This window comes from Kogia breviceps, chromosome 2, assembly GCF_026419965.1.
Source record: "Kogia breviceps isolate mKogBre1 chromosome 2, mKogBre1 haplotype 1, whole genome shotgun sequence".
In the NCBI taxonomy this organism is placed as follows: domain Eukaryota; kingdom Metazoa; phylum Chordata; class Mammalia; order Artiodactyla; family Physeteridae; genus Kogia; species Kogia breviceps.
The window spans coordinates 8,012,740-8,036,170 of NC_081311.1; the positions used below are offsets into that span (position 1 = coordinate 8,012,740).

A 23,431-nucleotide genomic window follows, 5' to 3' on the forward strand; every position below is an offset into this window, starting at 1 on the left:
TCATTTGGGCAACAATACATTTCATAACCGCAGGCTTCTGTTAGTGGATTTTGAAGAATCATATTTTCCCCAGGATGATGAAAGTGAAAAATTGTTTTAGGGTCTAAAGTGTCCTGTTGCTTAGGGGAATACTGCATGTTGGATTTAATTGCTTAATTACTTAAAGTCAAAAAAATTTTTAATAGGATACGTTCTCCTGAAGGAGAGAATCATTTCAGTGTTTCTAAATTTTCATTAACTTTTGCATCCTAAACTAGTAATAAATGTTAGCTCTAGGTTAAGAGACTGTTGGTGCCACTGGGAGAGTAAAAACCATTTTCTCTGCTGCTCCCACCCTAAACACCCTCCTTCTTGGATTTTTTGTTGACTTAACAGCACTGATGTTTCTCTCAAATCTCTCAAATCGATAGTTACTGACTGTGCATGAATCTGAGAATGACTGCAAGTCCTGGGATAGGGGGGTCCAGTCACTCAGACGTGTCAAGGCACAGGCATTACAGAATATGTGGGTCTTGCAAAGTAGGAGGTGTTTAATACGGTGCTGGTGGCGGTGCTGTTGGGGCCACATCTGGAGGCAGAGACTCAGCTCCAAAGCCAAGCACCAAAGACCTGAAACCTCTCCCTTTATCCTACATGATTTTCTGTAACTTGCTTGTGACCCAGTCGGCTTGGCTAAAATGGAGAAGGTGGAAAAGGAGCGTGAACGTCTCTCCTTGGAAGACGGTCCCAGGGTTTACTGCTATCATCACATAATGTAATAAAACCTCTTTTCTTTGCTGTTTAGGTAATCTGACATCTTCAAGATTTTGAAGAGGAAACGTTTCAAAGGAACACAGGCTGTAAAAGAAGAAATCTTCGTGGACTCTGTGTGGATGATGTGCCAATCCGTCCTTCATTGAGGCCATGAGATCTTCTAGTCCCTTGGGTGTTCCCAAGTTCTCCAGTGAGAACTCCTCCACTTCATTTGGTGCCATGGGAAAAACCTGAAGGATGGGAAGAATTGCTCCCGACCTTGTGGCTTTTTCCAGGATTGCAGTGGCTCTTACAGACCATGACAATTGGAGATCATTCGTGTTGTCTTTTGGAGTCGAACCAAAGAACACGCTTCCTCATCCTCTGGTGTTTTAGCGCCTGATCATTTTTATATTTGTGTCTGTTGCTTGTGCCTTTCAACCATCGTATGTGATCACGAGACGTCCGTGAAGTTTTCCAGCACGACCTGCAGGCATCCGGACTCCTTGGGGGCTCGCCCATGGCTCGGCGGGCCAGCAGTCCAAGGGCGTTACGATGAGGCACTGCATTAATTGCTGCATCCAGCTGTTGCCCGACGAAGCACACCCACAGCAGGTCAGCTGCCGAGGAGGCCCCCATCACAGTCGCCAGGAGTGCCCCATGTGCAAAGGAGAAAACAAAATTGTGTTTCGAGTGGACGGTAAGCAGATGCTTGCCGTTCTCGAAGTGAGGGCTGAAGGGAATGAGAGCTGGAATGGGTTTTTGCGCCTCAAGAAGGGGAAGCGATGCAGCCTCGTTTTTGGATTGATAATAATGACGTTGGTGATGGCTTCTTACATCCTTTCTGGGGTCCACCAAGAGCTTCTGATCTCATCGCCTTTCCATTACGGAGCCCTCCCCAGCAATCCCAGCTTGATGGATGGTGAAAATCCGAGTGACACGAAAGAACACCATCACCAACCCTCTGTAAATAATATTTCGTACGTGAAGGACTATCCAAGCATTAAATTAATTATCAACAGCATCACAGCCAGGATTGAGTTCACGACCAGACAGCTCCCAGACGTGCAAGATCTCAAGAAGCAGGAATTGCATGTGAGTAGCCTGGCGCTCAGCTCTGTGGACTGATTTTTTAAAAAAATTGCTGCTTCCTTTCCTGTCACCACCTTTGGGAAGAAAATGACCCCAAATTTCTCAAGTGTAGCAATGGTAATTTGACAGCGTTATGGATGAGCGTTCGCTGGGAGGTCCGTGCCCACGCTGTTAGCCCAGAGAAGGGAATTCTGTACTGAATGGCGCAGCAAGCAATGTTGAAGGACGCCCCTCCTAATAATTCCTTTCCGGGACTTTTCGCTTGAAATGTGTCCCTGGCAGTTAAAGCTGCTTTTGCAGATTACCGTCATCTTGTTTCTCGTCTGTCCTAATCACAGTGTCTGTCTCTAACGGCCATTTAAATATCCAGCTACATAGTCAAAAGTTCCAACTCTTTAATTTCGTTAGATTGCTGTGTGTGTGTGTGTGTGTGTGTGTGTGTGTGTGTGTGTGTGCAAGATAAATCATGGTAGAATGGAGTTTGATTGAACTTTTATTTTCATTCTCTCCAGATTTTTATTTGGGGTTAAGGAAAAGCATGGTCATTGGCTGTTTACCAAGTTTTGCTTTGTTTCAGTATTTAGTCATCATCCAATAATACTTCCAATGTGAACGCTGTAATAAGTCTCAGGACAGGATCATACTGTGGACAGAATGTGCTCGTGCTAGGGGGAGGGGTAGGCTGTGACGAGGTGAGACAGTGGCATGGACATATATACACTACCAAACGTAGGGTGGATAGCTAGTGGGAAGCAGCCGCATAGCACAGGGAGATCAGCTCGGTGCTCTGTGACCACCTAGAGGGGTGGGATAGGGAGGGTGGGAGGGAGGGAGGGAGATGCAGGAGGGAAGAGATATGGGAACATATGTATCTGTATAACCGATTCACTTTGTTATAAAGCAGAAACTAACACACCACTGTAAAGCAACTATACGCCAATACAGATGTTAAAAACAAAAAAAAGAATGCGCTCGTGCTAATGTTTTCCCCTCGGTGCGTCTCTCCCCCTTTCCGTCTTTTTGATTGCAGATGTTTTCAGTCATCCCGCACAAATTCCTCCCCAACAGTAAGAGCCCCTGTTGGTACCAGGAGTTCACGGGGAGGAACACCACCGACCCCTACCTGACCAACTCCTACGTGCTCTACTCCAAGCGCTTCCGCTCCACCTTCGACGCCCTGCGCAAGGCCTTCTGGGGCCACCTGTCCCACGCGCACGGCAAGCACTTCCGCCTCCGCTGCCTGCCGCACTTCTACATCATCGGGCAGCCCAAGTGCGGCACCACCGACCTCTACGACCGCCTGCGGCTGCACCCGGAAGTGAAGTTCTCCGCCATCAAGGAGCCGCACTGGTGGACCCGGAAGCGCTTCGGTGCGTCCAGCGCGGTCCCCGGCCCCGTGGCGAGGGTGCGCGTGGGGGTCTCTCACCAAGCCCGGTGCATCTGCCTCCTTCATCCAGTCGCTCCTGACGCGCACGTCGGGGTCGGGATCCGGGGTCCCCGTCAGGTTCGGGGTCGCGGTCAGGGTTGGCGTGGGAGCCCTGAGACTGACCCGAGCAGGGCTGTGCGAGGCCCCAGGAGGGATGCAGGGCGGGGAGACGAGAAAACACGCCGAGATGCAGAGATCAGACAATTCTCTGGTTTAGGGATCCCCAGGCAGGCATCCAGCAGGACCGAGCCCCCAGCCCCTGACCACCCGGTGAGCATGTATGGAGCCGGCGGTGTGTAGGGCGAGGGAAAGGGGGCACGATCAGCAGCTCTTCTCGTTCGGAAGGGCACACGCCGCACCCGGGAGTGGTGAGTGCTGGCCGGGTGGACATCTGTCGGGGGCTGTCCATCCAGCTCCCAGCTCCGTGCTGTTCCTGCTAGAGCCTGGCACCCACACACCCACCCCCGGAGGTGGCAGGAGAAAGAAAGACGGCTGCATGAGCAGGGTTTCCGCTTCCTGCTGGTTCATCCCAGGGCCCTGAGCCCGTCACTGAGCTGCTTCGGGCTTCTTTTCTCTGACTTGACCCTTCGACTTCGCAGGGTCAGAATGAAAGCCCCAGGGAGATAATTCTGGGAGACTCTGCTCACAACACCCCACCCCTTTCCCGCGGGGTTGGCATGCAGGCTGCTTTCTGCTCGAGCCACCCGTCCGCCCTTGGGTCACTGTTTCCTCTCCTTAACCTTTTCCGTTCTGCCAGGAGATGTTTGGTCCCTGGAGCTAAGGGATGACAAATGCCAAAGTTCGGGAAGCCCTCGAGGGCGGTTTCCGTGCAAAGAACCTAGGTTGCTTGGAAGGGAATTTTGAAAGTTTTCCTTAGTACAGCCCAAGTTGAGACCAACTCTTAATGTGTTTCCCGACAAACGTTTGACTTAATTAACCCTTTGATGTTCCTCCTGGAGTGAACAGAAGCGTAAATGTGTCTTTTGTGCTTGGCAGCACAGCTGTGGCAGCCAGGGTTTCTCTACTCGTCTGAAGAGCGGCCTCCCCTACGCAGCTCACCATTTTCCCCCGTGAAAACCAGGTTCCCATTGGCAGAGGAGAGAGAGGCACAGGGGCATGTGGGCCTCTGGAGTCTGGGCTCCAGTGTCACCTTGAACCTCTTGCTGTTTTGCCCCTGGCTGCTCTCTCTCCGCTTTCCGTTAACCTTGGTGGCTGTGGTTTAGGGCAGTGTGTTGTCAGTACATTTTCAAGTGAAATGTACCCACTTCTGAGGCAAGGGCAAAATTTAGGCTGCATGTGGCTGATGCCAGAATGACCCAGGTGTCCGTCCGGGGACCACCGATTCCCCTTATTGATTGGACAGATGGACAGACTGCTTGAGGGAATAGAACCCCAGGAAGGTGCTGGTCGGCCCTGGTGAAGAAGACTCATCTGAGCTTCAAAGGATGCTGCCCCTCCGATGGGCTGCCTTTTCTTTTGATCCAGTGTGTGTATCCTGACATCACTGCTGCCCCGCCCCTGGGGGGGCCTCACCTGGTGCACATGTTAACCAGCCCCAAACTCTCCGTCCCTCCAAGTAGACTCGATTATAGTTCTTGAACAGGCATGCCAGCCTTTCAGTGGCTACCGTGCAGCTTAATGGTGGTACATTCCACCCCTCGAAGTGCACGTGGGTTAAAAGATCATGGCCCGTTCACAGACACCCCTCCCTCTCTTGCAGCTCCTTGCGCTGAGCCTTGGCTGCTGCAGCTGGGCCCTTGGACCATTCCATCCCCCCGTGGTCACTCCCCGGAAGCCATCAGCCCAGCCGTGGCAGCTTTGTCCTAAGTCCTGCTTCCTGGTTCTTGTAGGAATTGTCCGCCTGAGAGATGGTCTGCGGGACCGCTATCCCGTGGAAGATTATCTGGACCTCTTTGACCTGGCCGCACACCAGATTCACCAAGGACTGCAGGCCAGCTCTGCAGAGGAACGGAGCAAGATGAATCGAATCATTATCGGTATGGCTTCCGTGTACCTCCCGCGAGGGCCCCCCTGCTTCTGCTGTGGGCCAGGCCGGGCTTCACTGCACCTGCGAGCATTTGCAGGCTGCCTGCCGGCGGCTGCTGAGCATGCACTTCCCCGCTAGCCATCACTCTCACCCCCGTGTAAAATGTTCATAGTGCTTGTGCAACTTGAGCAAAGCAGAAATGTTTAGGAGACTCTCTAGTTCCGTGGAGACTCAAGCACACCCGAACTGGCTTTTTGGAAAAGTTGCCATTTCTTTGCTTTTACTTGAATTAAGCTTGCATGCTTGATTTCTTTTCATGATACACCCACCTGAGTAAGTTTGGTTGGGGGCTCATGAATGTAAAATGAAGCAGTTAGTCATCAGTTTAATTCTTGTGGCTTTTGTACTCCCTGGCCGCTGGGACCCCGTAAGGACGGAAGTGGCCTCTCCTGAAATAGACGCCACCCTGTTGCATCGTGGGTGACTAATTGCTGTTGAAAAAGCTTAGGCCTTGTCAAGCTAATGCCTTTAGACATTCAAAATGAGGTGGTTTGATTAATAGTCATTTTAAAAAAATTCACAAGAGTGTTTTATAAAAAACATATCTATTCACTCTCTCTATTGGATTCAGCTTAGGAGAAGACATTTATCCACTTACACCTCTGCAAGGGAGAAATCGAATCACATATTTTGCTTACATTGATTACCTGAGGCAGTGATCTATTTTTTTAATTCTCCTAAATCTGTTATATTTTGATTCTCCAAATTCGGTGACTCTGTTAGTGACTGAAAGGAATTGTAGGGCTTTCCTGGTGGCGCAGTGGTTGAGAATCTGCCTGCCAATGCAAGGGACACGGGTTCGAGCCCTGGTCTGGGAAGATCCCACGTGCCGCAGAGCAACTGGGCCCGTGAGCCACAGCTACTGAGCCTGCGCGTCTGGAGCCTGTGCTCCGCAACAGGAGAGGCCGCAACAGTGAGAGGCCCGCGCACTGCGATGAAGAGTGGCCCGCGCTCGCCGCAACTAGAGAAAGCCCTCGCACAGAAACGAAGATCCAACACAGCCAAAAAAATAAATAAATAAATTTATTTAAAAAAAATAAGGAATTGTAATCAACCATTTGAAAGATGGATCTTTACTTGACTCCCATATCCAGGGGGACAGGCTTACATGCCTAAGCCCCAATTTATTTATTTTTAACTCAAAGAAATCAAGTCCTAGGAGCCAGATGAGATCACACCCTCTCACCCAGTGTGAATTGGCTACTAGCTGTTTTCTTGCAGCCTTGAGTTCTAACACCCCAAATAACAAATCTTAATTAATATTTAACTGTGACTCCCATACCATATGCCTCTGGAAAAATCTCATGTTCTTAGGAAAGAGCTAAAAAATATACATCCTAGGGTCAGGAAATAGAGCCTAAGATAATGAATGAAAAAGGAATTGGTTTCCTAATTTTATTTACTTCTGGATTTAGAAGTGAAAACTAAGGAATATATCTACGGCTCTGATGTTTACCTGAAGCAGAGTTTGTTGAGTTTTACGGTAGATGGAAAGCTGGCATCCAGCTCTGGTCGTGCCACCAGCCAGCTCTGTGCCATGTGACACGTCGGCCTTTGTGTTCGTGAACTCAGTCTGCTCATCTGTAAAATGGGCTTGTGGGACCAGATCAGTTCTGGGCTCTCCCGAGCCCCGAAATGTGATTTAACTCTGCTTCAGCTTCTTTCGTTAGATCCTTGGTAGAAGCATACTGGTCTTTTTTCATCTTGGCCGAGGGGTCAGAGAGGGCCTTTTCTCAATGGTCTGGGCTAATGGCTGGAGTCCTGAAGGACTCACGTGGCTGGGTTCTTTGGGCTGGGGAAAGGCCAGAGAACCTTTCCCCAGCGCAGAGAAAGGCCCCTGCCTCTGCTCTCACGGCCACCCGGCTCTGCCCTGTCAAAGTGCTCACGTGGGGCTCTGATTGTTTATTGAATTATTGATCTTCCCCTAGATTGTAAGGTTTGAGAGGGAAGGGGGTTGTGTGTCTTGTTTCCGGCATCTGTCTCCAGTGCCAAGCATAGTGCCGGGAACATATCAGTCACCAAGTCAGAGCTTTCTGCCTGGATGGATGAAGGATGAATGAAGGAAGGATGGATAGATGGACGGGTGGATGGACAAGCATAGAACCAGTTCATTTATGGGACTGACAGAATTTGTGCCAACTTAGTTTTAGACACTTCCCTTGTCCTAATGTTCCCTTGTTCCTTGTGAGTAGAATTTTCAAAGGACTTCTGATTGACTTGTTTCTTCTGTATTCTATGGTATTATCTCTTAAAAAAAAATAGAAATAAAGATCAGAATAGTAATGCTCACCTGGACATGATGGCACATCCAACAGAATAACTAGGGCCCCGCTAACACTCTGCATTCCTGTGATGTGCTCATCTGATCAAAGAGACTTAGTCTCTTGGCTCAGATTTTCACCGAATACGTGACTTGGAGATGTATCGTATAGTCCCATGTACAATGTTGGGAAATCAAACGTATAATTAATTGATTGATTTGTTTTTCTTTCTAAATCTCTGAAGACTGTCCTGAAAAACAAAGTCAGGGAATTGGTTCAGTTATCTGAGATAGAAATGTTGCAATGTCTGTGTCTTGGCCTCTCCCCTGTCCTAGACTGTGTGTTTAACGTTACCATGCTTCGTTCAACACAGACTGTGATCAGACAGGGGCTAGAACCCGCTGCCTGTTCCCGCAGTCAGCACCGAGTGAATGCCACCTGTGTGCCGGGTGACGGGGTGGGTGGGCACACAGGACCGCAGTCGCGTGAGCCTTCCCGCAAAGCCTTCCTCTCGTTTGGTCTTCGAGTGTGCACTGGGACTGAGCCTTGTGATTTCAAGGGAAGAGTGAAGCAGATTGCATGCAGTTTCCTAATATTAGAGAATGAATGTGGATTAAAAACAGTGCCGGAAGCAATAACTGTCATTGAGAGGGAGAAAGGTAAATGATCAGCAAAAAGGCCACCGCAGCAATTTCAAGGAGCAAAATTATTAATCCAGGAGTTCAGATCCCCGAACTTCTCCTTCATCCCTGATGCTTTCTTTTTTTTTTTTTTTTTTTTTTTTTTTTTTGCGGTACGCGGGCCTCTCACTGCCATGGCCTCTCCCGTTGCGGAGCACAGGCTCCGGACGCGCAGGCCCAGCGGCCATGGCTCACGGGCTTAGTTGCTCCGCGGCATGTGGGATCTTCCCGGACCAGGGCACGAACCCGCGTCTCCTGCATCGGCAGGCGGACTCTCAACCACTGCGCCACCAGGGAAGCCCATCCCTGACGCTTTCTGAAGGGAAGCATCTAGTACAGTCTCAGCGGGCCCTTTAAAACGCCACGTAGCTACGCACCGTTAGCAAGTTAAACATCGTGAAATTGGGAGGCCAGATGCTAGCAGAGGGTTTTTGGCACATCCTGGAGAGGGAGCTGGGAGGAAGAGGGGTTCTCAGTGTCGCGTGGGTCACCTCGATCTCCAGACGGAGGTCACGGAGGGGAGGGGGTGACCCGGTGGCAGACCAGCTCACCCGCTAACACCTGTTGAAGAAGGTGTCACAGCCGGGTTTGGCCCCTGACTCAGGCTGCTCGCGGGAGCCCACGGCTCAGCACTGCTCACCCGTTTTCCGTTTCCAGGGGAGGCCAGCGCCTCCACCATGTGGGATAACAATGCTTGGACGTTCTTCTACGACAACGGCACGGGTGGCGAGCCCCCCTTTCTGACTCAGGACTTCATCCACGCCTTTCAGCCGGACGCAAAGCTGATCGCCGTGCTCAGGGACCCCGTGGAGAGGTGAGCAGCGCCGATTTCGCGTTTGGGGAAGGAGAAGGCAGTTCTGAAGAACGGTCTTCCTTCTCATCAGAAACAAGGTTTTGCTGCTGCTGCTGCTGCTTTCTTTTTAAATAAACAAGCGTAACTTGCAATGTCCCTGCCATTTCTTATGTAAACATTATTCTTGGGGCAATCTTCACTGCATCTAAACAAACCGAGGATTTTTTTTTCTTAGCCATTTTGCCCCTGGTCTGTGGGCCTTCAGCCTCGGCCGGTCGGACCTCGGGACACGCCCCTTGGGTGACGTCCGGCCGTGAAGAATGCCCTTAGAATCGGGGATATCGAGGTTCTCCGCAGGCTTGAACTCCTAGAATTCCTTGTCTCCCGACTTGGTTGATGCCTTTATCCTGTTGGCTCTGAATGTTGCAAGCTCCACCTTTCCTTGAGACACCAAAAGGCAGAAAACGACAGACAGAGCTGCTTTGTTGTAGAGAGCAGGAGGTGCCCGGTGCAGATGAGGCCAGGCTAGCACGGTATTGAACCGAGGGTTGTCTGAGGGTGGCCAGGCTGGCACTGGGTGATGCTGAGGTCGCTGACGACGCCTGTGTGGATGGCAGAGTCTTAGGGCTGCCAGGACTTTAAAATCATTTAGTCCACCCCTCCCCCCCGCCCCCGCCCCCGCCCCGGCCAGTACCCCTACACCAGAGATGAGAGGCTCCAGTATGGTCCAGGAGTTCCCCGCCCGGGATGGCCAGTCCTGCTCAGACAGCTCGGAGAGAGCGTCCTTCCCGTTTTGAGCCCAAGTCTGTCTTTTGGGAGCATCGACCCTTCGGACCCATTTTTCCCTACGCAGACCATGTCTAATCCTTCTAAATGGGAGAGCCTGCCAGATACTGAAGACGGCGGCCAGAGCCCTGTGTCTTATTTTCCTTTGAGCTAAATGCCTCTTGTTATGGGTTTAATTAATTAATTACACCCTCGCCCACAAAGATGTATGTGAATGTGACCTTGTTTGGAAATAGGGTCTTTGCTGACGGACTCAGGTTAAGATGAGGTCACACTGGATGAGGGTGGGGCCCTAATCCAAGAGCTGGTGTCCTTATGAGAAGAGAACATTTGGACACCGAGACCTGCAGACACAGGGAGGACACGTGAGGATGCAGGCAGAGGTTGGGGTGATTCTGCCAGAAGCCGAGGCTGCCCGGGGAGGCGGGCAGCCCCAGCAGTGGGACACAGGCCCAGAACAGATTCTCCTCAGAAGCCCTAGAGTGAACCGGCCCTGCTGACACCTGGATTTCAGACTTCTGGCTTTCAGAGCTGTGAGAGGATAAATTCCTGCTATAATAAGCCACAAGTCTGTGGCAGTGTTACAGCAGCCGTAGGACACTAATACCCCCCAGTTCCTTCCTTGGACGGTGTACATTCCTGGCCCCGTAGCCTTGCTGATGATGACAATTTTTAAAACACCTATAATCTCCCACCCAGATAGTCATTATTTTTATTTTGCTTAGTTTCTTCCAAAGTACTTATCTTTGTAGATAAGTGTAGTGTGTGTGTGTGTGTGTGTGTGTGTGTGTGTGTGTGTGTGTGTGCAGCTGTGTGAATATGCAGTCTTACATCTTGCTTCTTTCATTTCGAATTGTTGATTTACCTCCTTGTCCCCCTCGTGGCATCTCCGAATGGCCCCCGGGCACCACAGTCGTCCGGTCAGAGAGCTGATGGCCCCTTGCTCCGTCTCCATCCCTGCAACCCTCCTGGGTCGCACCATGGGGCCTGTCTCGATGCGGCACGTGGTTCGTCTCTGCCCTCTGCACCTCCTGCAGCCTCGGGAATCCATCCGCTCTGCTAATGCGGCAGCCCTGACCTCGGAGCAGCCCGCCACGTCCTGCCTGCTGGTTCCCATACCTCGGGAGGCAGGGATTTGGCCCTTGTGCTCAGGGCGTGGGCTGGTCCCCCTTGGCTTGAGGACACTTGACACAAACCAGCCACATTCTTGTGTGGACACGATTACATAACCGTCAGCCTTGAAAGGCCTGGTGATTAAGTGATCCCACGCTGCCCACTGAGGTGTTTTCACAGCTGCTCTGCCATGCCCCCCCCCCACCGCCCCCACCGCCCCCGGGCCGCCCCTGCTGCAGTTCACAAGGCCGGAACATTCTCTCTCGGGGGTGCTCGCTGCTCGCCCAGTGTCTTCCTGTCACATCTCCCTGTTTCTCCTTCTGTGGGAGGTCACACTGCCTTGACTCCAGAGGGCCAAGACATTGAAACCTCAGCCTCTGTCACTCCCTGGGCACAGAGGTGGGGGCCTTGGGGATGGGGCGCTCACAGGCGTGGCCGTGGTCGTTACCGTCTGTGGTTCAGCCTGGGTGGGGAGGGAGGGCGAAGTGTGGCACCGAAGAGGGAAGGAGCTCCTAGTCGGGGGTCCAGAAAGGCCGTTCTGGAGGAGCTGAGGCCAGGCGGGGTTTTGAGGGCTGAGTAAGAGTTGGCCAAGTGAACAGAGTAGCAGGTGGTCAAGGGGAAGGAGCGTTCTGAGTAGGGAGAACGGAGAGCACAAAGGGAAGGACCGCGTGTTCTCTTGGAGAAGGGGGCCAGCTTCCCTGAGCGTGTCCCTTTCTCCCCGCAGTCCTGATTCTACCTCTGAGGACACGTGCACCAGAAAGGCGAGCTTTTAATAGGTAGGGTCGTCATGCTGCCTGGGTTCAGACACTGAGTGGGGAGCTGGATCTGCCTGACTCTCCTCTCAGACCCAAGCCCAAAGTCCCCCTTTTAGAAGGCTCTTGGGCCCAAGATGGCGTCCTCTTGTTTTCTTTTTTTTTTTTTTTTTTTTAAGGAACACATACTCTATTTATACCAGGAACTGAAGGTTCTTCACTTCCTGGTGCTCACTTAACAGAAAGAGTTCATCAGTTAAAATGTTCATCGGTTCCCAATCACACGCTGGGCACCGTGCTTGGTGCTGAGCAGACATGTGTAGGTGCCTGTCCTCCAGGAGCTGCACTTTGTCAGGAAAGCGAGACATTGACTCTCACGGTGCATGTGATGGTACCAAGGAGAAGGGCAGGTTGCCATGGTGACAGCCTCATCAGGAAGCTGACCCAGTCGTGGGGTTGCCTACTGTGTTTGTCATCTGCTGCGTAACAAATCACCCAGTAACTTGGCTGCTTAAGACAACACACTTACTATCTCACACTATCTTCTGTGGGTCTGAACCTGGCACAGCTTTCCTGGATCCTCTACTTCAGCGTCTCTCCCAAGGTTGCAGTCGACGTGTCACCAGGGCAGGGCCTCATCCGAAGGCTTGACTGGGTAAGGATCTGCTTTCAAGCTCGTGTGGTCGTTAGCAGAATTCAGTTCCTCAAGAGCTGTTGGAAGGAGGGCCACCGTTCTTTACTGGCTGTCGGCCAGAGGCTGCCCTCAGTACCTTGCCACTGGGCCTCACCAGCATCAGAGGTTGCTGGCTCCATCAGAGCCAGCAAAGGAGAGAGCTGCGACCAAGCTGGAAGCCTTCATCCTTGGAAATCTGAGCACCAGAGCGACAGCCCATCACCTTCGCCACGTTCTCTTGCTGAGAAGCAAGTCACGAAGTCCAGGCCATAGTCAAGGGGAGGAAATTACAGGGAGTGAATACCGAGAAGTGAGGCTCTTGGAGACCATCTTAGAAGTTACCTCCCGGGACTTCCCTGGCGGTCCAGTGGCTAAGACTCCACGATCCCAATGCAGGGGGCCTGGGCTCGATCCCTGGTCAGGGAACTAGATCCCACGTGCCGCAACTAAAAGATCCCACGTGCCGCAACTGAGACCTGGCGCAGCCAAATAAATAAATAAGTAAATAAATATTTTTTTTAAAAAAGGAAGTTACCTCGCACACCTCCTTTGCCCGTGCTGCTCTCTGTTCCTCCAGGAAAGCACACCCTTAGAGCCGGAAGAAGAGCAAGTCCCAGTGTAGCACCATGTGTGGTGGCAGGGCCCGCACACGCGTAGGGGCGTGTGTGTGCGTGTGTGTATTTTCTGTGTGGGTTACCGACAGTAGCAGCTGTTCTGTTGCTCTTTAAACATTCATAAAAGTATGTAACGATAGGAATTTCTTCTTTTTTGAACCCCATGACTCATGGCCTGTCTGAAATGACTGGCTTATTTCCCGTCCCAAACAGAAACGATGATAAATTCTGGGTGATTAGGTCGCTCTTGAAGAAACAGACACTTGGGACCCAGGTTCCTATTAGTCTAACTGGGGCCTGTGCCGTTAGACACTTCAGCCATTCCGTGACCTTGCACTTCTGCAAGTGGGAGATTCCCTGAGCTGCTTGCTGCCAGCGGGATTGGACCAAATTGTTCTTTCCTTCTACAGATAGGCTCGGAGAGGAGTGGGGAGGAACATTTATTTCTAGGTTTAGATTGACATTTAGCCTTTATTTCTATAATTGATCAAAGGCAGGGGCTTTGAAAATGTTGGAATTGTAAGCAAAATCAAATCAATCACTTTAAAGTTTCCAGAGGAGGTTGTAAACAGCAAGTCCATTTATTTTTCTGGAGGGGGAGAGAGGATAGTGGAAAGCGGATGGGATGGTTCTCAGGGCCCAAAGGGCCAGCCAGGAATTCCTGTTGCAAGTTTCTCTGTGTTAGAGATAACCACACTTTAAAATTCAAGTTACTTAATTTGAATTAACTAGGCTAAATCGGCCCAGTTAATTAAAAAGAAGCCACCAATTACAAGCAGGGTTTTCCTTCATTTAGTTCAGTGCTTAAGTGGAAAAGACTTCTTTTCAACAGTGCTCACACTGGCCTCCTGTCTCTTCGTTTGTGAGACGGTTGATAGAGGTTGACTCTTAAGGCAGACGTGGTTATCTCCAATGCAGTTCATTCAGAAGGCGTTGGAGAGTGGTCCTGCGCCATCGGTCACGGACTTTACCGTCTCTGTATCTTGGTCTTAATTCTGGGTGTCGTCTTACCACAGTGCATGGAAATGACCACCTCAGGAGCCTTTGGTTTTCACGGTTAGGGAAGGAGAGCTCAGCTCCATTAAGAGTAGAACTTGATTTTGACCCAAATGTTTTGAGCCTTGGAACCTAAGGAGTTTTTTTCTTCCTCTGCTTTTATAAACTGATTTCTTTTAACAACTCACTGGGCTGGTAAACTAATTATTCTACTTATGGTGATAAACTCGGAATGGAAGGAATGAGGCGGTAAATGAAATGCATCCATTTATGTACCGTTGGTCATTCAAACAGAGAGTAATGAGTGGGGATGAACCTTTGGACTAGAACCTTGAACCTTTCATGAATTTCACTCCATCTCCAGAGCGGCTGGTGGGGTGTGTGGGTGGTGAACAAGGAGCCAGGATCTCACTGTGGTAGAGAGACAGCCTCAGGGACCACATGGTCTGTATTTGAACCCCAGCTCTGCCACTCACTGGCTGTGTGACCTTGGGCAAGTTACTCAACCTCTCTGTGCCTCATTTCCTCATCAGTGAAATGGGGGAAAATAGTCCTACCTCTAGAGTTGTGAGAATTAAATGACTTAATATGTGTAGCATGTTTAAACAGTGCTGGGCAAATGGTAAATATTATATAATTATTAGGTATTATTGTTAGGCCACATTAGTGGCAAATAATAATAACCAAACTGAGCACTCATGTACTCAGGAGACATTTATTGAGCACCCTTGATATGCTAGATGCACCGCACAGATGGGAGAGCAAGGGCCTCCCTGTCTGCCCTCCTGGAGTCTTCATCCAGTGGAGGGCTGGGAACCTAGCATTAACTGATCCCTTACTCCACCCTGGCTCTGTGCTAAGCCCTTTTCAGGCATCGCCTCCTTTGAACTTTGCAAGCAGGTGAGAGGGCCGTCATGATGCGTCGCAGGTGAGGTGTGTGGGCTCAGTGGGGTTAAGTCACCTATCCACCGTCCCCTGGTTAATAAGTGGCCGGACTGGGGTTCAACCCCACGTCAGTCTGACCGAGGATCCAAGCTTTCCGCCTCCATCGTAGGTGAGTTAGTGGGATGCAGACTCCGAGACAGCGTTTTGTGTGCAGGAGGTTTTTGAGTGCTTTCGGGACAGCCCCCGTGAGGGTGACAGGGCAGGACTGACGGCCGGGGGGGGTCACAGCGGAGGTCTTCAGCCAACCCCATGGGGAGCTGTGCAGCTGAGATGGCTCTTCCGCGAGGCATCTCCCACCCACCAGGCATCGGCTGTGTCTGACCTGGGGAGGTTTAACCTCGGGTGGGGCAGGTCTTTTCAGTGAAGGGACTGAAGTGCGAGCCACGAGCAGGATGCCTCCCCACCTTTGCAAAGTTCTGTGAGCGTTAAGGATGCCAGTCTGTGTAGGTACCTAAGCCTGGACTCTGCTCATTCACTTATCTCCGTATCAGTGACATCAGGATGCTGACCCAGGGCAATAACCAGGTCTCGTAGGAGGGAGCTGAGCCGGATTGAAGCTTCTGAACTGCTGCAGACCTCTGACTCCGGAAGAGAATCTCTATTGTGACTCAGCAGGTGCCGAAAACCTCCTCCAAACAGCCCAACTTCTCCAGGTCTCTGGAAGCACCGATTTAGTGCCAGAGACATGTTCTCAGGCAGAAGAGGAGCTCTGGCACTCCAAGGCCGTGAGGTGTTTTCTCTATAACAGATGTGCACGAGGATTAAAAAGCAGGCTGTTCCTTAGCACCGACAGATTGATTTTTAATGTAAACTATCTCAAAGGGAGATGAGGAGAGCTCCCCTGTGGGCAAGAGATGGAGTTGCGGGGTGTAGGGGTGTTGGAGTATAAAGGTCGTGACAACAGCCACAGATCAATTTCCGGTCGTCCCCGTCCCGTGTCCTCCCCCCACCGCTGCCCTCCAGGTCCTGCTCTCTTCCGTCTTCCTGCTTTAAGACCTCGGAGGATGAGGGACCCTAAGGCCGTGGTCTTGAGGAAGACTGTTGCGGAGCGCCCTAAGCTGCTTGTTAACTTCCTGGTGAATTCAGGCATTTTGCTTCTCAGAAGCTGCCTGTCTGGGTGTCACGGACACACCTCTGTATGGGCCCTGAAAGTGGTGTGAGGTCGCTTTGATAGAGCTGCGCTGTGAGCCGCCCAGGGCAGGGAGGGGAAGCTGGCCGGGCCCGGGCTGGGGCCACGTACCCCGTTCTCTGAAGGCCGTTCAGGAGTGACCGCCTGGGGAGGGACCACATCTTGTTGTTGGTGGGAGAAAAACCATCGTGCCCAAAACTCCTGTGTGTGGAACGCGGTTTATTTTGGGGGGAAAGTCATCGGCAGACCTGGGCACTCCCACGTGGACGGTTTGCGGAGGGAGGGGTTCTGTGTGCTGAGAGCCCGCTGTCCTCAGTCTGCAGAGACTGGAAGGTGATGCGGGCACGGAGCGCCGACTCTGGGCCTCCAGGTGGCCTTCAGGGACCTCTGCTACCCAGAGTGCGGGGCTGATGGGTGAACGCGGCCCATGTCACGGCCCGGCCAGCAGGGGAGCGGTGGCCATCGCTCTGCTGTGAGGTCCGCCGCCTGGGGACCTAGGTCTGGCTTCGCTGCTGCCTTACCCAGGGGTACCCCACGCATCCTCTGTGCGCCTGCCTCTCCTCACCTGTAGAGACACCTGGTATCGGGATCACGGGCGCATCGGGTGAAAGTGCTCTGTGAGCCATGCCGGGCTCGTAGGTGGAGAGGATGTTGGCATTGCCTCCATCTGTGGATGTCCCCCAAGGCCCCGTGACCGGATGCTCAGGGAGAAGCGGCGGGTCGGGGGGGGGGACCCAGAGCCCCTCTCATGCTCAAGGGGAGCAGAAGACCTGGCCCAGGCAGCCCCCATGAAGCGGAAGCTCTGCATCCCTTTGGACCTTGTCAGGCCCAAACCTGTATGTTCTTCTCTGGCAGAAAATGAGCTTCATCCGTGGCACCCCCAGGCACAGCCTGGGTGACTCTAGACATTTCCTCCAAATAAGCTGCCCTGGCCAGTCCTGCTGCATTGTTCCTCGTGATGAGATGTTCACGGTGTGTGCTTCAGTGGACGAAAGGGCCTCCTTCCCAGCTACATTAAAGGGTACTTTTTCCTGTAGGAAAAATAAATATAATCGTGACTGATGACAGCGTATCGGAGGTCGGGAAGTGATCAGTCAGTGGTTTGGACATGGATGCCAGCAAATGGAGAGTAATGTCGGGCTGCTCTGGCTGTCACTTTGGTAACCACGCGTATGTGACCGTCCACAGCCGCGGAGCACTGTGCTCTCACGGTGGGGGGTGGGGCGTGGGTTAGAAGATGTGAGTGAGCCCACGCTGCGGGGCTGCTGGTGATGAAATGTGACCTGTCACACGTATGGGGCCGGCCGGCAGGTGCTCCGGGAGCCCCGGGAGGCTGGGGCGAGCATGGCCTGGGGTGAGCGCATCCAGCAGCCGTCCACAGCGTCAGCATCTGCCCCGGGTCTTTCCTCCAAGCGCGGCTCCCTGAGGCGCCCGAGGGCTGAGCGGAAGCCGGGAGAGATGGCAAAGCTCCAGGCCTCCGACAGCCTGCACTTGGCTGGGCGGACCTGACCCTGAGGCTCGAGCTTCTGTGGGCCTCTTGGGCTGGGGGATCCGAGCGACTTCTGACCCAGGTCCTCTGGCGACTGACAGGTGAAAGCCATCAGTCCCTTTGGGGTGATGAAAATGTTCTGGAATTAGACGGCGCTGGTGTTTGCACAAGCTTGTGCATTTACTAAAGACTACTGCATCGTTCACTTTAAAAGGGTGACTTTTACAGTGTGTGGATTATCTCTCAATTTAAACGGGGCACGAACAAAAATATCACAAAAGGAGGAGAAACCCGCCGCAGGGGGTGGTCTCACCGAACAAGGAACACATGAGCCGGAACCTGCAGGCGCCCCACCTTGAGGGAAGGCCGACCGACATGTACCTTGTCCTCGCAGAGCCAAACGGGTAAAATCGAATGAGCTATTTGCAGTGACCAATGAATAGTAGCTTATCCAAGTGACGAAAGATCGGGAAGCGAGGACGGAAACTGTGACAGGTACCTGAACCTCTGTTGTTGCTGCTGTGATTTCTAGATGCCCCGTGCGGTGCTCCGTAAACGCATTTGCTTTTCCCGGTCACGCCACTGCAGCTCCTCTTGTTTATCCTGAACGTTTGCTGCTCTATTACACGTGCAACTGCTTTGCAGTCTCCTGTAACTTACTGAGTAGTTCTGTAACAGAACTGACTCTTGCTTCCAAATCACTCTGCACCCAAAACAATAAAATCTTAAAAACAAACAAAACCCCCAGAGCATCAGCTGGCTAGCGCCCCCCTCAAGTCAGCTGCGGATTTGGCTCCATCCCTAAACTATGAGGCTGGGCCAGGCCCTGTTGGGTTAGTGGGCTTTGGGGTCAGGCAGGCCTGGGTTGGTTTGGGGCCAGCCCTGAGGCTTCCTGGGCCGCACGACCTTAGGAAGCTCTGTAAGACTGGTGACGACAGGGCACATCTCCAAGGCTGGTTACGCACAGGGGAGGAGAATACACGTGTGGTGCCGAGCACAGGGCGGCGGAGGGCAGCCCTCGGTAGCCACAGGCAGGCATGCGGCGGGTGGACATCAAGAGGATTCTGGGAGCTGAACCTGTACAGCACCTCGAGTGAGCCTGGCTGGAGGAGGGGCCCACGGAGTAATGGTTGCCCCTGTTTTCCGGACGATCAACACACCCATCTCTGCTCACCTGGGCTCAGAGCAGTGCCCTGTCGCTGTTGGGTGCATTCAGCTGTGACCTTGGGAAACCACCAAGATTTTACGTGTTGAGACCTGCAAGCTCGCTGACGGCCACTCCTCTGTTCCCTTGGGAAGAGACACGATCCCTACCAGAGGCACCAGGTGGAGGGAGCCCCTGCCACATCCACGCCCCTTCCCAGCAGTGCTGGGGTCCCGGGACCTCTGCCCTGCACAGAAAAGGCGCCTCACCCCCATGAGCAGGCCTGCCGTCCCAGGGCCACCCCAGCGGCCTTCAAAATAACCGCGGCACAGAGACCTGGAATGTCTTTGGACTTACATTTGGAATTGCTGTTGGAAACAGTTCTGGCCACATATAACACCCATCTCTTTGGGAGGGTTTGAGAGTCAGAAGGTGAGGTGGTCCCGCAGAAGGGGCGTTGGCAGCACCGAAACTCAGGGCTGGGGGCGGGGATCAGGGTCAGCTGGCCCTCACCCAGCCAGGGAGCTCTCAGCCCCTCCAGCCTTGACTTTTGCTGCCGGGGCCGCTCCCGTCATGCTGGACGGGATCAAACCAGCCTTTCCTCCTGACCCTTCTACCTCGGGTCAGTCCTTCAGGAGGCTGGGACATGTCTTCTCCCAGCTCTGCCTACCCTTTTCGCTGTTGAGGCTGGCACCCTTCTTGCTGAGTCCAGCTTCTCCAGATGGAGCGGCCCCTTCCCCCTTACTGTTTGTCAGCCAGCACTGAAGGCAAGTGTCCTTTCGGGCTGGGACCTGCTGGGGTGGAGGAGAGCAGCCCCCTCCCACATTCTCAATGCCATACCTTTATTAATGTATCCCGAAGTTGCATCAGTGTCCCTGCAGTTCTGTGAGGATTCGTTATATACTTATGTCAACTAAACCCCTTGTGTATTTTCCAGGTTGGCCTCTTTCCCCTACTTCATCATTGTACAGTGGGTTTTAACGACTCAAATGTGGACATTTAGGCTATTTCTTTACATTTCCACTTGTTACATGAGTGTGCCTGCAACCGAAAGTGGGGGTCTGGCTGCTCGCCGCTCAAAAGCCAATAAAGAGGCCAGGTTGGTGGACAGGAAAGTTTGCTTTGTTTTGGATGCCGGCAACAGCAGGGGTGGGGCGTTGGGGGTGCTGGACTCCTGTCTGAAGGCCGACTCCCCCCACTGACCATCAGGGGACAAGAGCTTCTATAGACAGAGGGAGGGGGCTGCACGCAGACACAGCACGGCCGGCTCTGACAGTCGTCTTCAAATTGGTCATGTGGTGGCCCGACCAGCATCATCTTGATTGTTCTTCAGTTCCAGGGTCGGTTTGTTTTCCATTTCTTTGAGGCCAGTTCTCGGAATTGTGGCAGCTTATGTCGTGGCTACAGTCTGGTCAGCATGTAGTTCACTTCCTCCACCTGGCGGGGGTTTCAGTATCTATAAGACAGCTCGCAGGATGTGGCTCAGAATATGATCTATAGCCCTTGCGGAGGAACTAAAGGTCCTCGACTTTGCTTTATCACTAAACTGGTATTATTTAGTCTGTTGGACTGTCTTCCTTTGTTTCTGTATTTTCTCACTTCTCTGATTAGACTTAATCTTCGGCTGCAGTTTTTCCACTGACAAAAGGCAGGCGGAGGACACGGGGGGCAGGGACCATAGGGTCCTGCTCCGTTTCATGCCTACTCTAGCATCTCGAGGTCCGTTTGGATACTTATTCATGATATATTTGCTGTCCTTCTCAGTGTTTTCTGAATGGTTTTAACCCATCCAAGTGTCTTGCACTAATCCAAGGTCAGTATCTGACTCTTTTTCTCTAGAGAGCAGTTGTGGGGAAATCATAGTATTGTTTATTGAAGACATTCTTATGAAGCACCAGCCTGATTCTTCGGGAGGACCCAATAGTGCCCTCCGGGAAAGTAAGGGTCCTGTTTTGCTTTTCCTCCTTCAGATTTCTCTGCGGAAGAGCTGGCCACATGGCCATCGTCCTCCTGTACACACAAGGTCACTCTTCTGGGGTCTCAGGGTGGGAGAGAGGGCTGGCAGAAATGACTCCTCAGGAATCCGGGTTTAGAATCTGAACTAGTTTCTTAGGGGCTCTTGTCACAAATTATCACAAATTTAGTGTCTTAAAACAACAGAAACTTATTCTCTCACGGCTCTGGAGGGCAGAGGTCAAAATCAAGGTACTGGCAAGGTTAGTCCCTCCTGGAAGCTCTGAGGGAGAATCCATTCCATGGGTCCCCAGCTTCCTGTGGCTTCCGCAATCCTGGCGTCCCTTGGCTTGTAGGTAACACTTCAGTCTCTGCCTCTGTCTTCATATGCCTTCGCCCTATGTGTCCCTGTCCAAGCCTCTTCTTACAGGGACACCAGTGCTTGGATTTAGGGCCCACTGTAAATCCAGGATGATATCATCTGGAGGTCTTCAACGTAATTAGGTCTGCAAAGACCCTATTTCCAAATAAGATCCCATTTGCAGGTACTGGAGTTTAGGACTTGGGCATATCTTTGGGGAAATCTAATAGAATCCAAATGGGAGAGGGGGAGGGGAGAGGTCCCTGCTCAAATAGGGCATGAAGGACTTGTTACAGACATGCATCCCAGCAGGTGTATGGGCTCTAGGAAGGCAACCACCCACCCTGTGGGCAGATCCAGGGTCCCTGGGGGACTGAGGGGCAGGAGAAATCTCCCCTCACCCTCCCGAGGAGGTGGGCCTGGCCATGAACCTGATTCACAGAAGGTGGGGTCCTGAGTTCATTTCACTGTACCCCAAACAGATGACAATCAGTATTCTCACCCCGGTGGGCCTGGGCTGGCCTGGTTGCACCATTGAACACGTCCCAATTTGTCCCCTGGAATTACTTCTTGATCTCTAAAGAACTGAATGGAAAGATCCTTCATGAAGTTACTATGTGTTTAAAATTCAGCCAGGTTTAGAGGCTCTTGTTTTATTTATGAGCCACACGCCTACAAGAAATGTTATTACCACAAAATAAACTCAGCATGGAAAGCTTGAGCCGAGGGTTGGGTTTTTAAGTGGCAGTTTACGTGATAGAATTCCAATTCTACCAACGAATTTGGATAGCTGTGTGGGAGTCCTTGGTAAGAACTCTGGACTTGGACTTCCTATTAGGAACAGATTTTGATGACAGTTTCAGAGGCGTCTTTCTTGGGCAAAGTCGTGATATCGACAGCACTCATAGGAAATGTGTGAGCCAGAAGAAACCTCCATCAGACCCATTGCCACAAGGTGCCCAGTTGCTCACAGCTCAGCTGCACTTTGAGGTCCATGCAAATCTGGTTTTGGCGTTTATCCATCAGCTTTTAGATTATACTATGACCGACCCTGCAGTGACAGGTGCCGTGTTTCAGTCTTGATGGAGGTCCTGTTTTTGAAGGGGGAAAACAGCACAGCCAATGTGGGGGTACACTTGTAATGGGGGGACAAATGTAGTGTCATCTGGGTCCTGTATTTGGGTGAACATGGATCTGGGGGAGGATCTACTCACCTGAGCATCTCTAACGACGAGTCTTGAAGCAAGTCATTTTGGAGGTTTGGCTGACCAGGCTGAGATGCACAAACACTTTCCAGTGTGTGTTCGGATTCTAGGCAATCTGTGGGCAGATCCCAAACATCTCAAGACTTCTCAGAGGTGTCCTCTGTGGACGCTGGCAGTGGATGATTTCTAAAGGGCCGTGTAGAAGGCACTGTGGCACAGTGCCAGAGGGGAAGACGGTCTGGTCCCTGAGAAGCGCTGCCCTTGTTAGGAAATCTCTGGAAACGCCTGCAGCTGTAGCGAGAGGTGAGGGGTGCTGGAGAAGGAGTGTTTGCAGCTGACCTGTGCTCCAAAGGCACTGCCATCCCTGCAGGGGTGAGGTTGGCTGAGTGCCACGACGGAAGCCCTGGGTGCAGTCAGCGGTGCACATCTACAATCCCCAGACCTGTGGGTACCTAATACGATTTGCTGAATTTCCTTCACTGGAAAGAGGGGAGCTAGGTTGGAGAAGTTGGCAGAATAGAAAGTATGGAGCTGAGAAAGAGAGAAACGTGACACCACAGAGCAGGGAGCCAGTCTGAATCAGCCTGGTGTCTGGGCAGCTGGGGGTTGAGTGTAAGTATAGGGTGCCGGGCCGAGCAGTGGGGGGCGCTAGAGGGTGTGCATTGAAAAAGGCGCAAGACAGAAACAAAGGGGTGATTCTTGAAAAGCAAAAAAAGATAAAGACTTACCCTCTCCGCCTGCAGAAACAGAGGAGAAAAAGGCATGGGAAACTCACAATAGAACTCAGAAGTTCTGTGAATGTAAAAACTGACTGGGGAGTTTCCTGCTGGTCTAGTGGTTAGGATTCAGTGCTTTCACTGCCGTGGCCCGCGTTCAATCTCTGGTCAGGGAACTGACGTCCCGTAGGCCACGTGGCGTGGCCCCCCCAAAAAAAGAAAGAAAAAATTACTGAGTGACAATGAAATAAGGTTTATATTGGGCTGCTGTGTATGTACTATCTTATCTACTTTTACGGATGTTCAGAATTCCCCCAAATTAAATAATTAGGGGAGTGCTGTAATAATAGATATATTAACTGATCCCATCCAATATGACCTGATACATCTATGTTTTTAACAAATACAAAATATGCAGATATATATTTGAGTGTGCACTGAAAATTTCTGGAAGGATATAGAAGAAACTGATAAACGAGGGTCACCCCTGGGATTTATATGGATTATCTTGTTTCTACGGCACG

The 23,431-nt window shown here is 51.8% G+C and overlaps 1 protein-coding gene across 7 annotated transcripts in view; it reads left to right on the forward strand.

Moving 5' to 3' along the window:
• Positions 1 to 23,431, forward strand: part of CHST15 (carbohydrate sulfotransferase 15) — an 81,654-nt gene that overhangs the window by 46,793 nt on the left and 11,430 nt on the right. For all 7 annotated transcript variants that reach the window (XM_059052640.2, XM_067024412.1, XM_067024415.1 and 4 more), the window contains exons 2-5: positions 785 to 1,827; positions 2,855 to 3,194; positions 5,101 to 5,247; positions 8,896 to 9,052. In XM_059052640.2, the coding sequence (XP_058908623.1) occupies positions 1,288 to 1,827; positions 2,855 to 3,194; positions 5,101 to 5,247; positions 8,896 to 9,052 (1,184 nt within the window). In that variant the 5' untranslated portion in view covers positions 785 to 1,287. The remainder of the gene's footprint in view (positions 1 to 784; positions 1,828 to 2,854; positions 3,195 to 5,100; positions 5,248 to 8,895; positions 9,053 to 23,431) is intronic.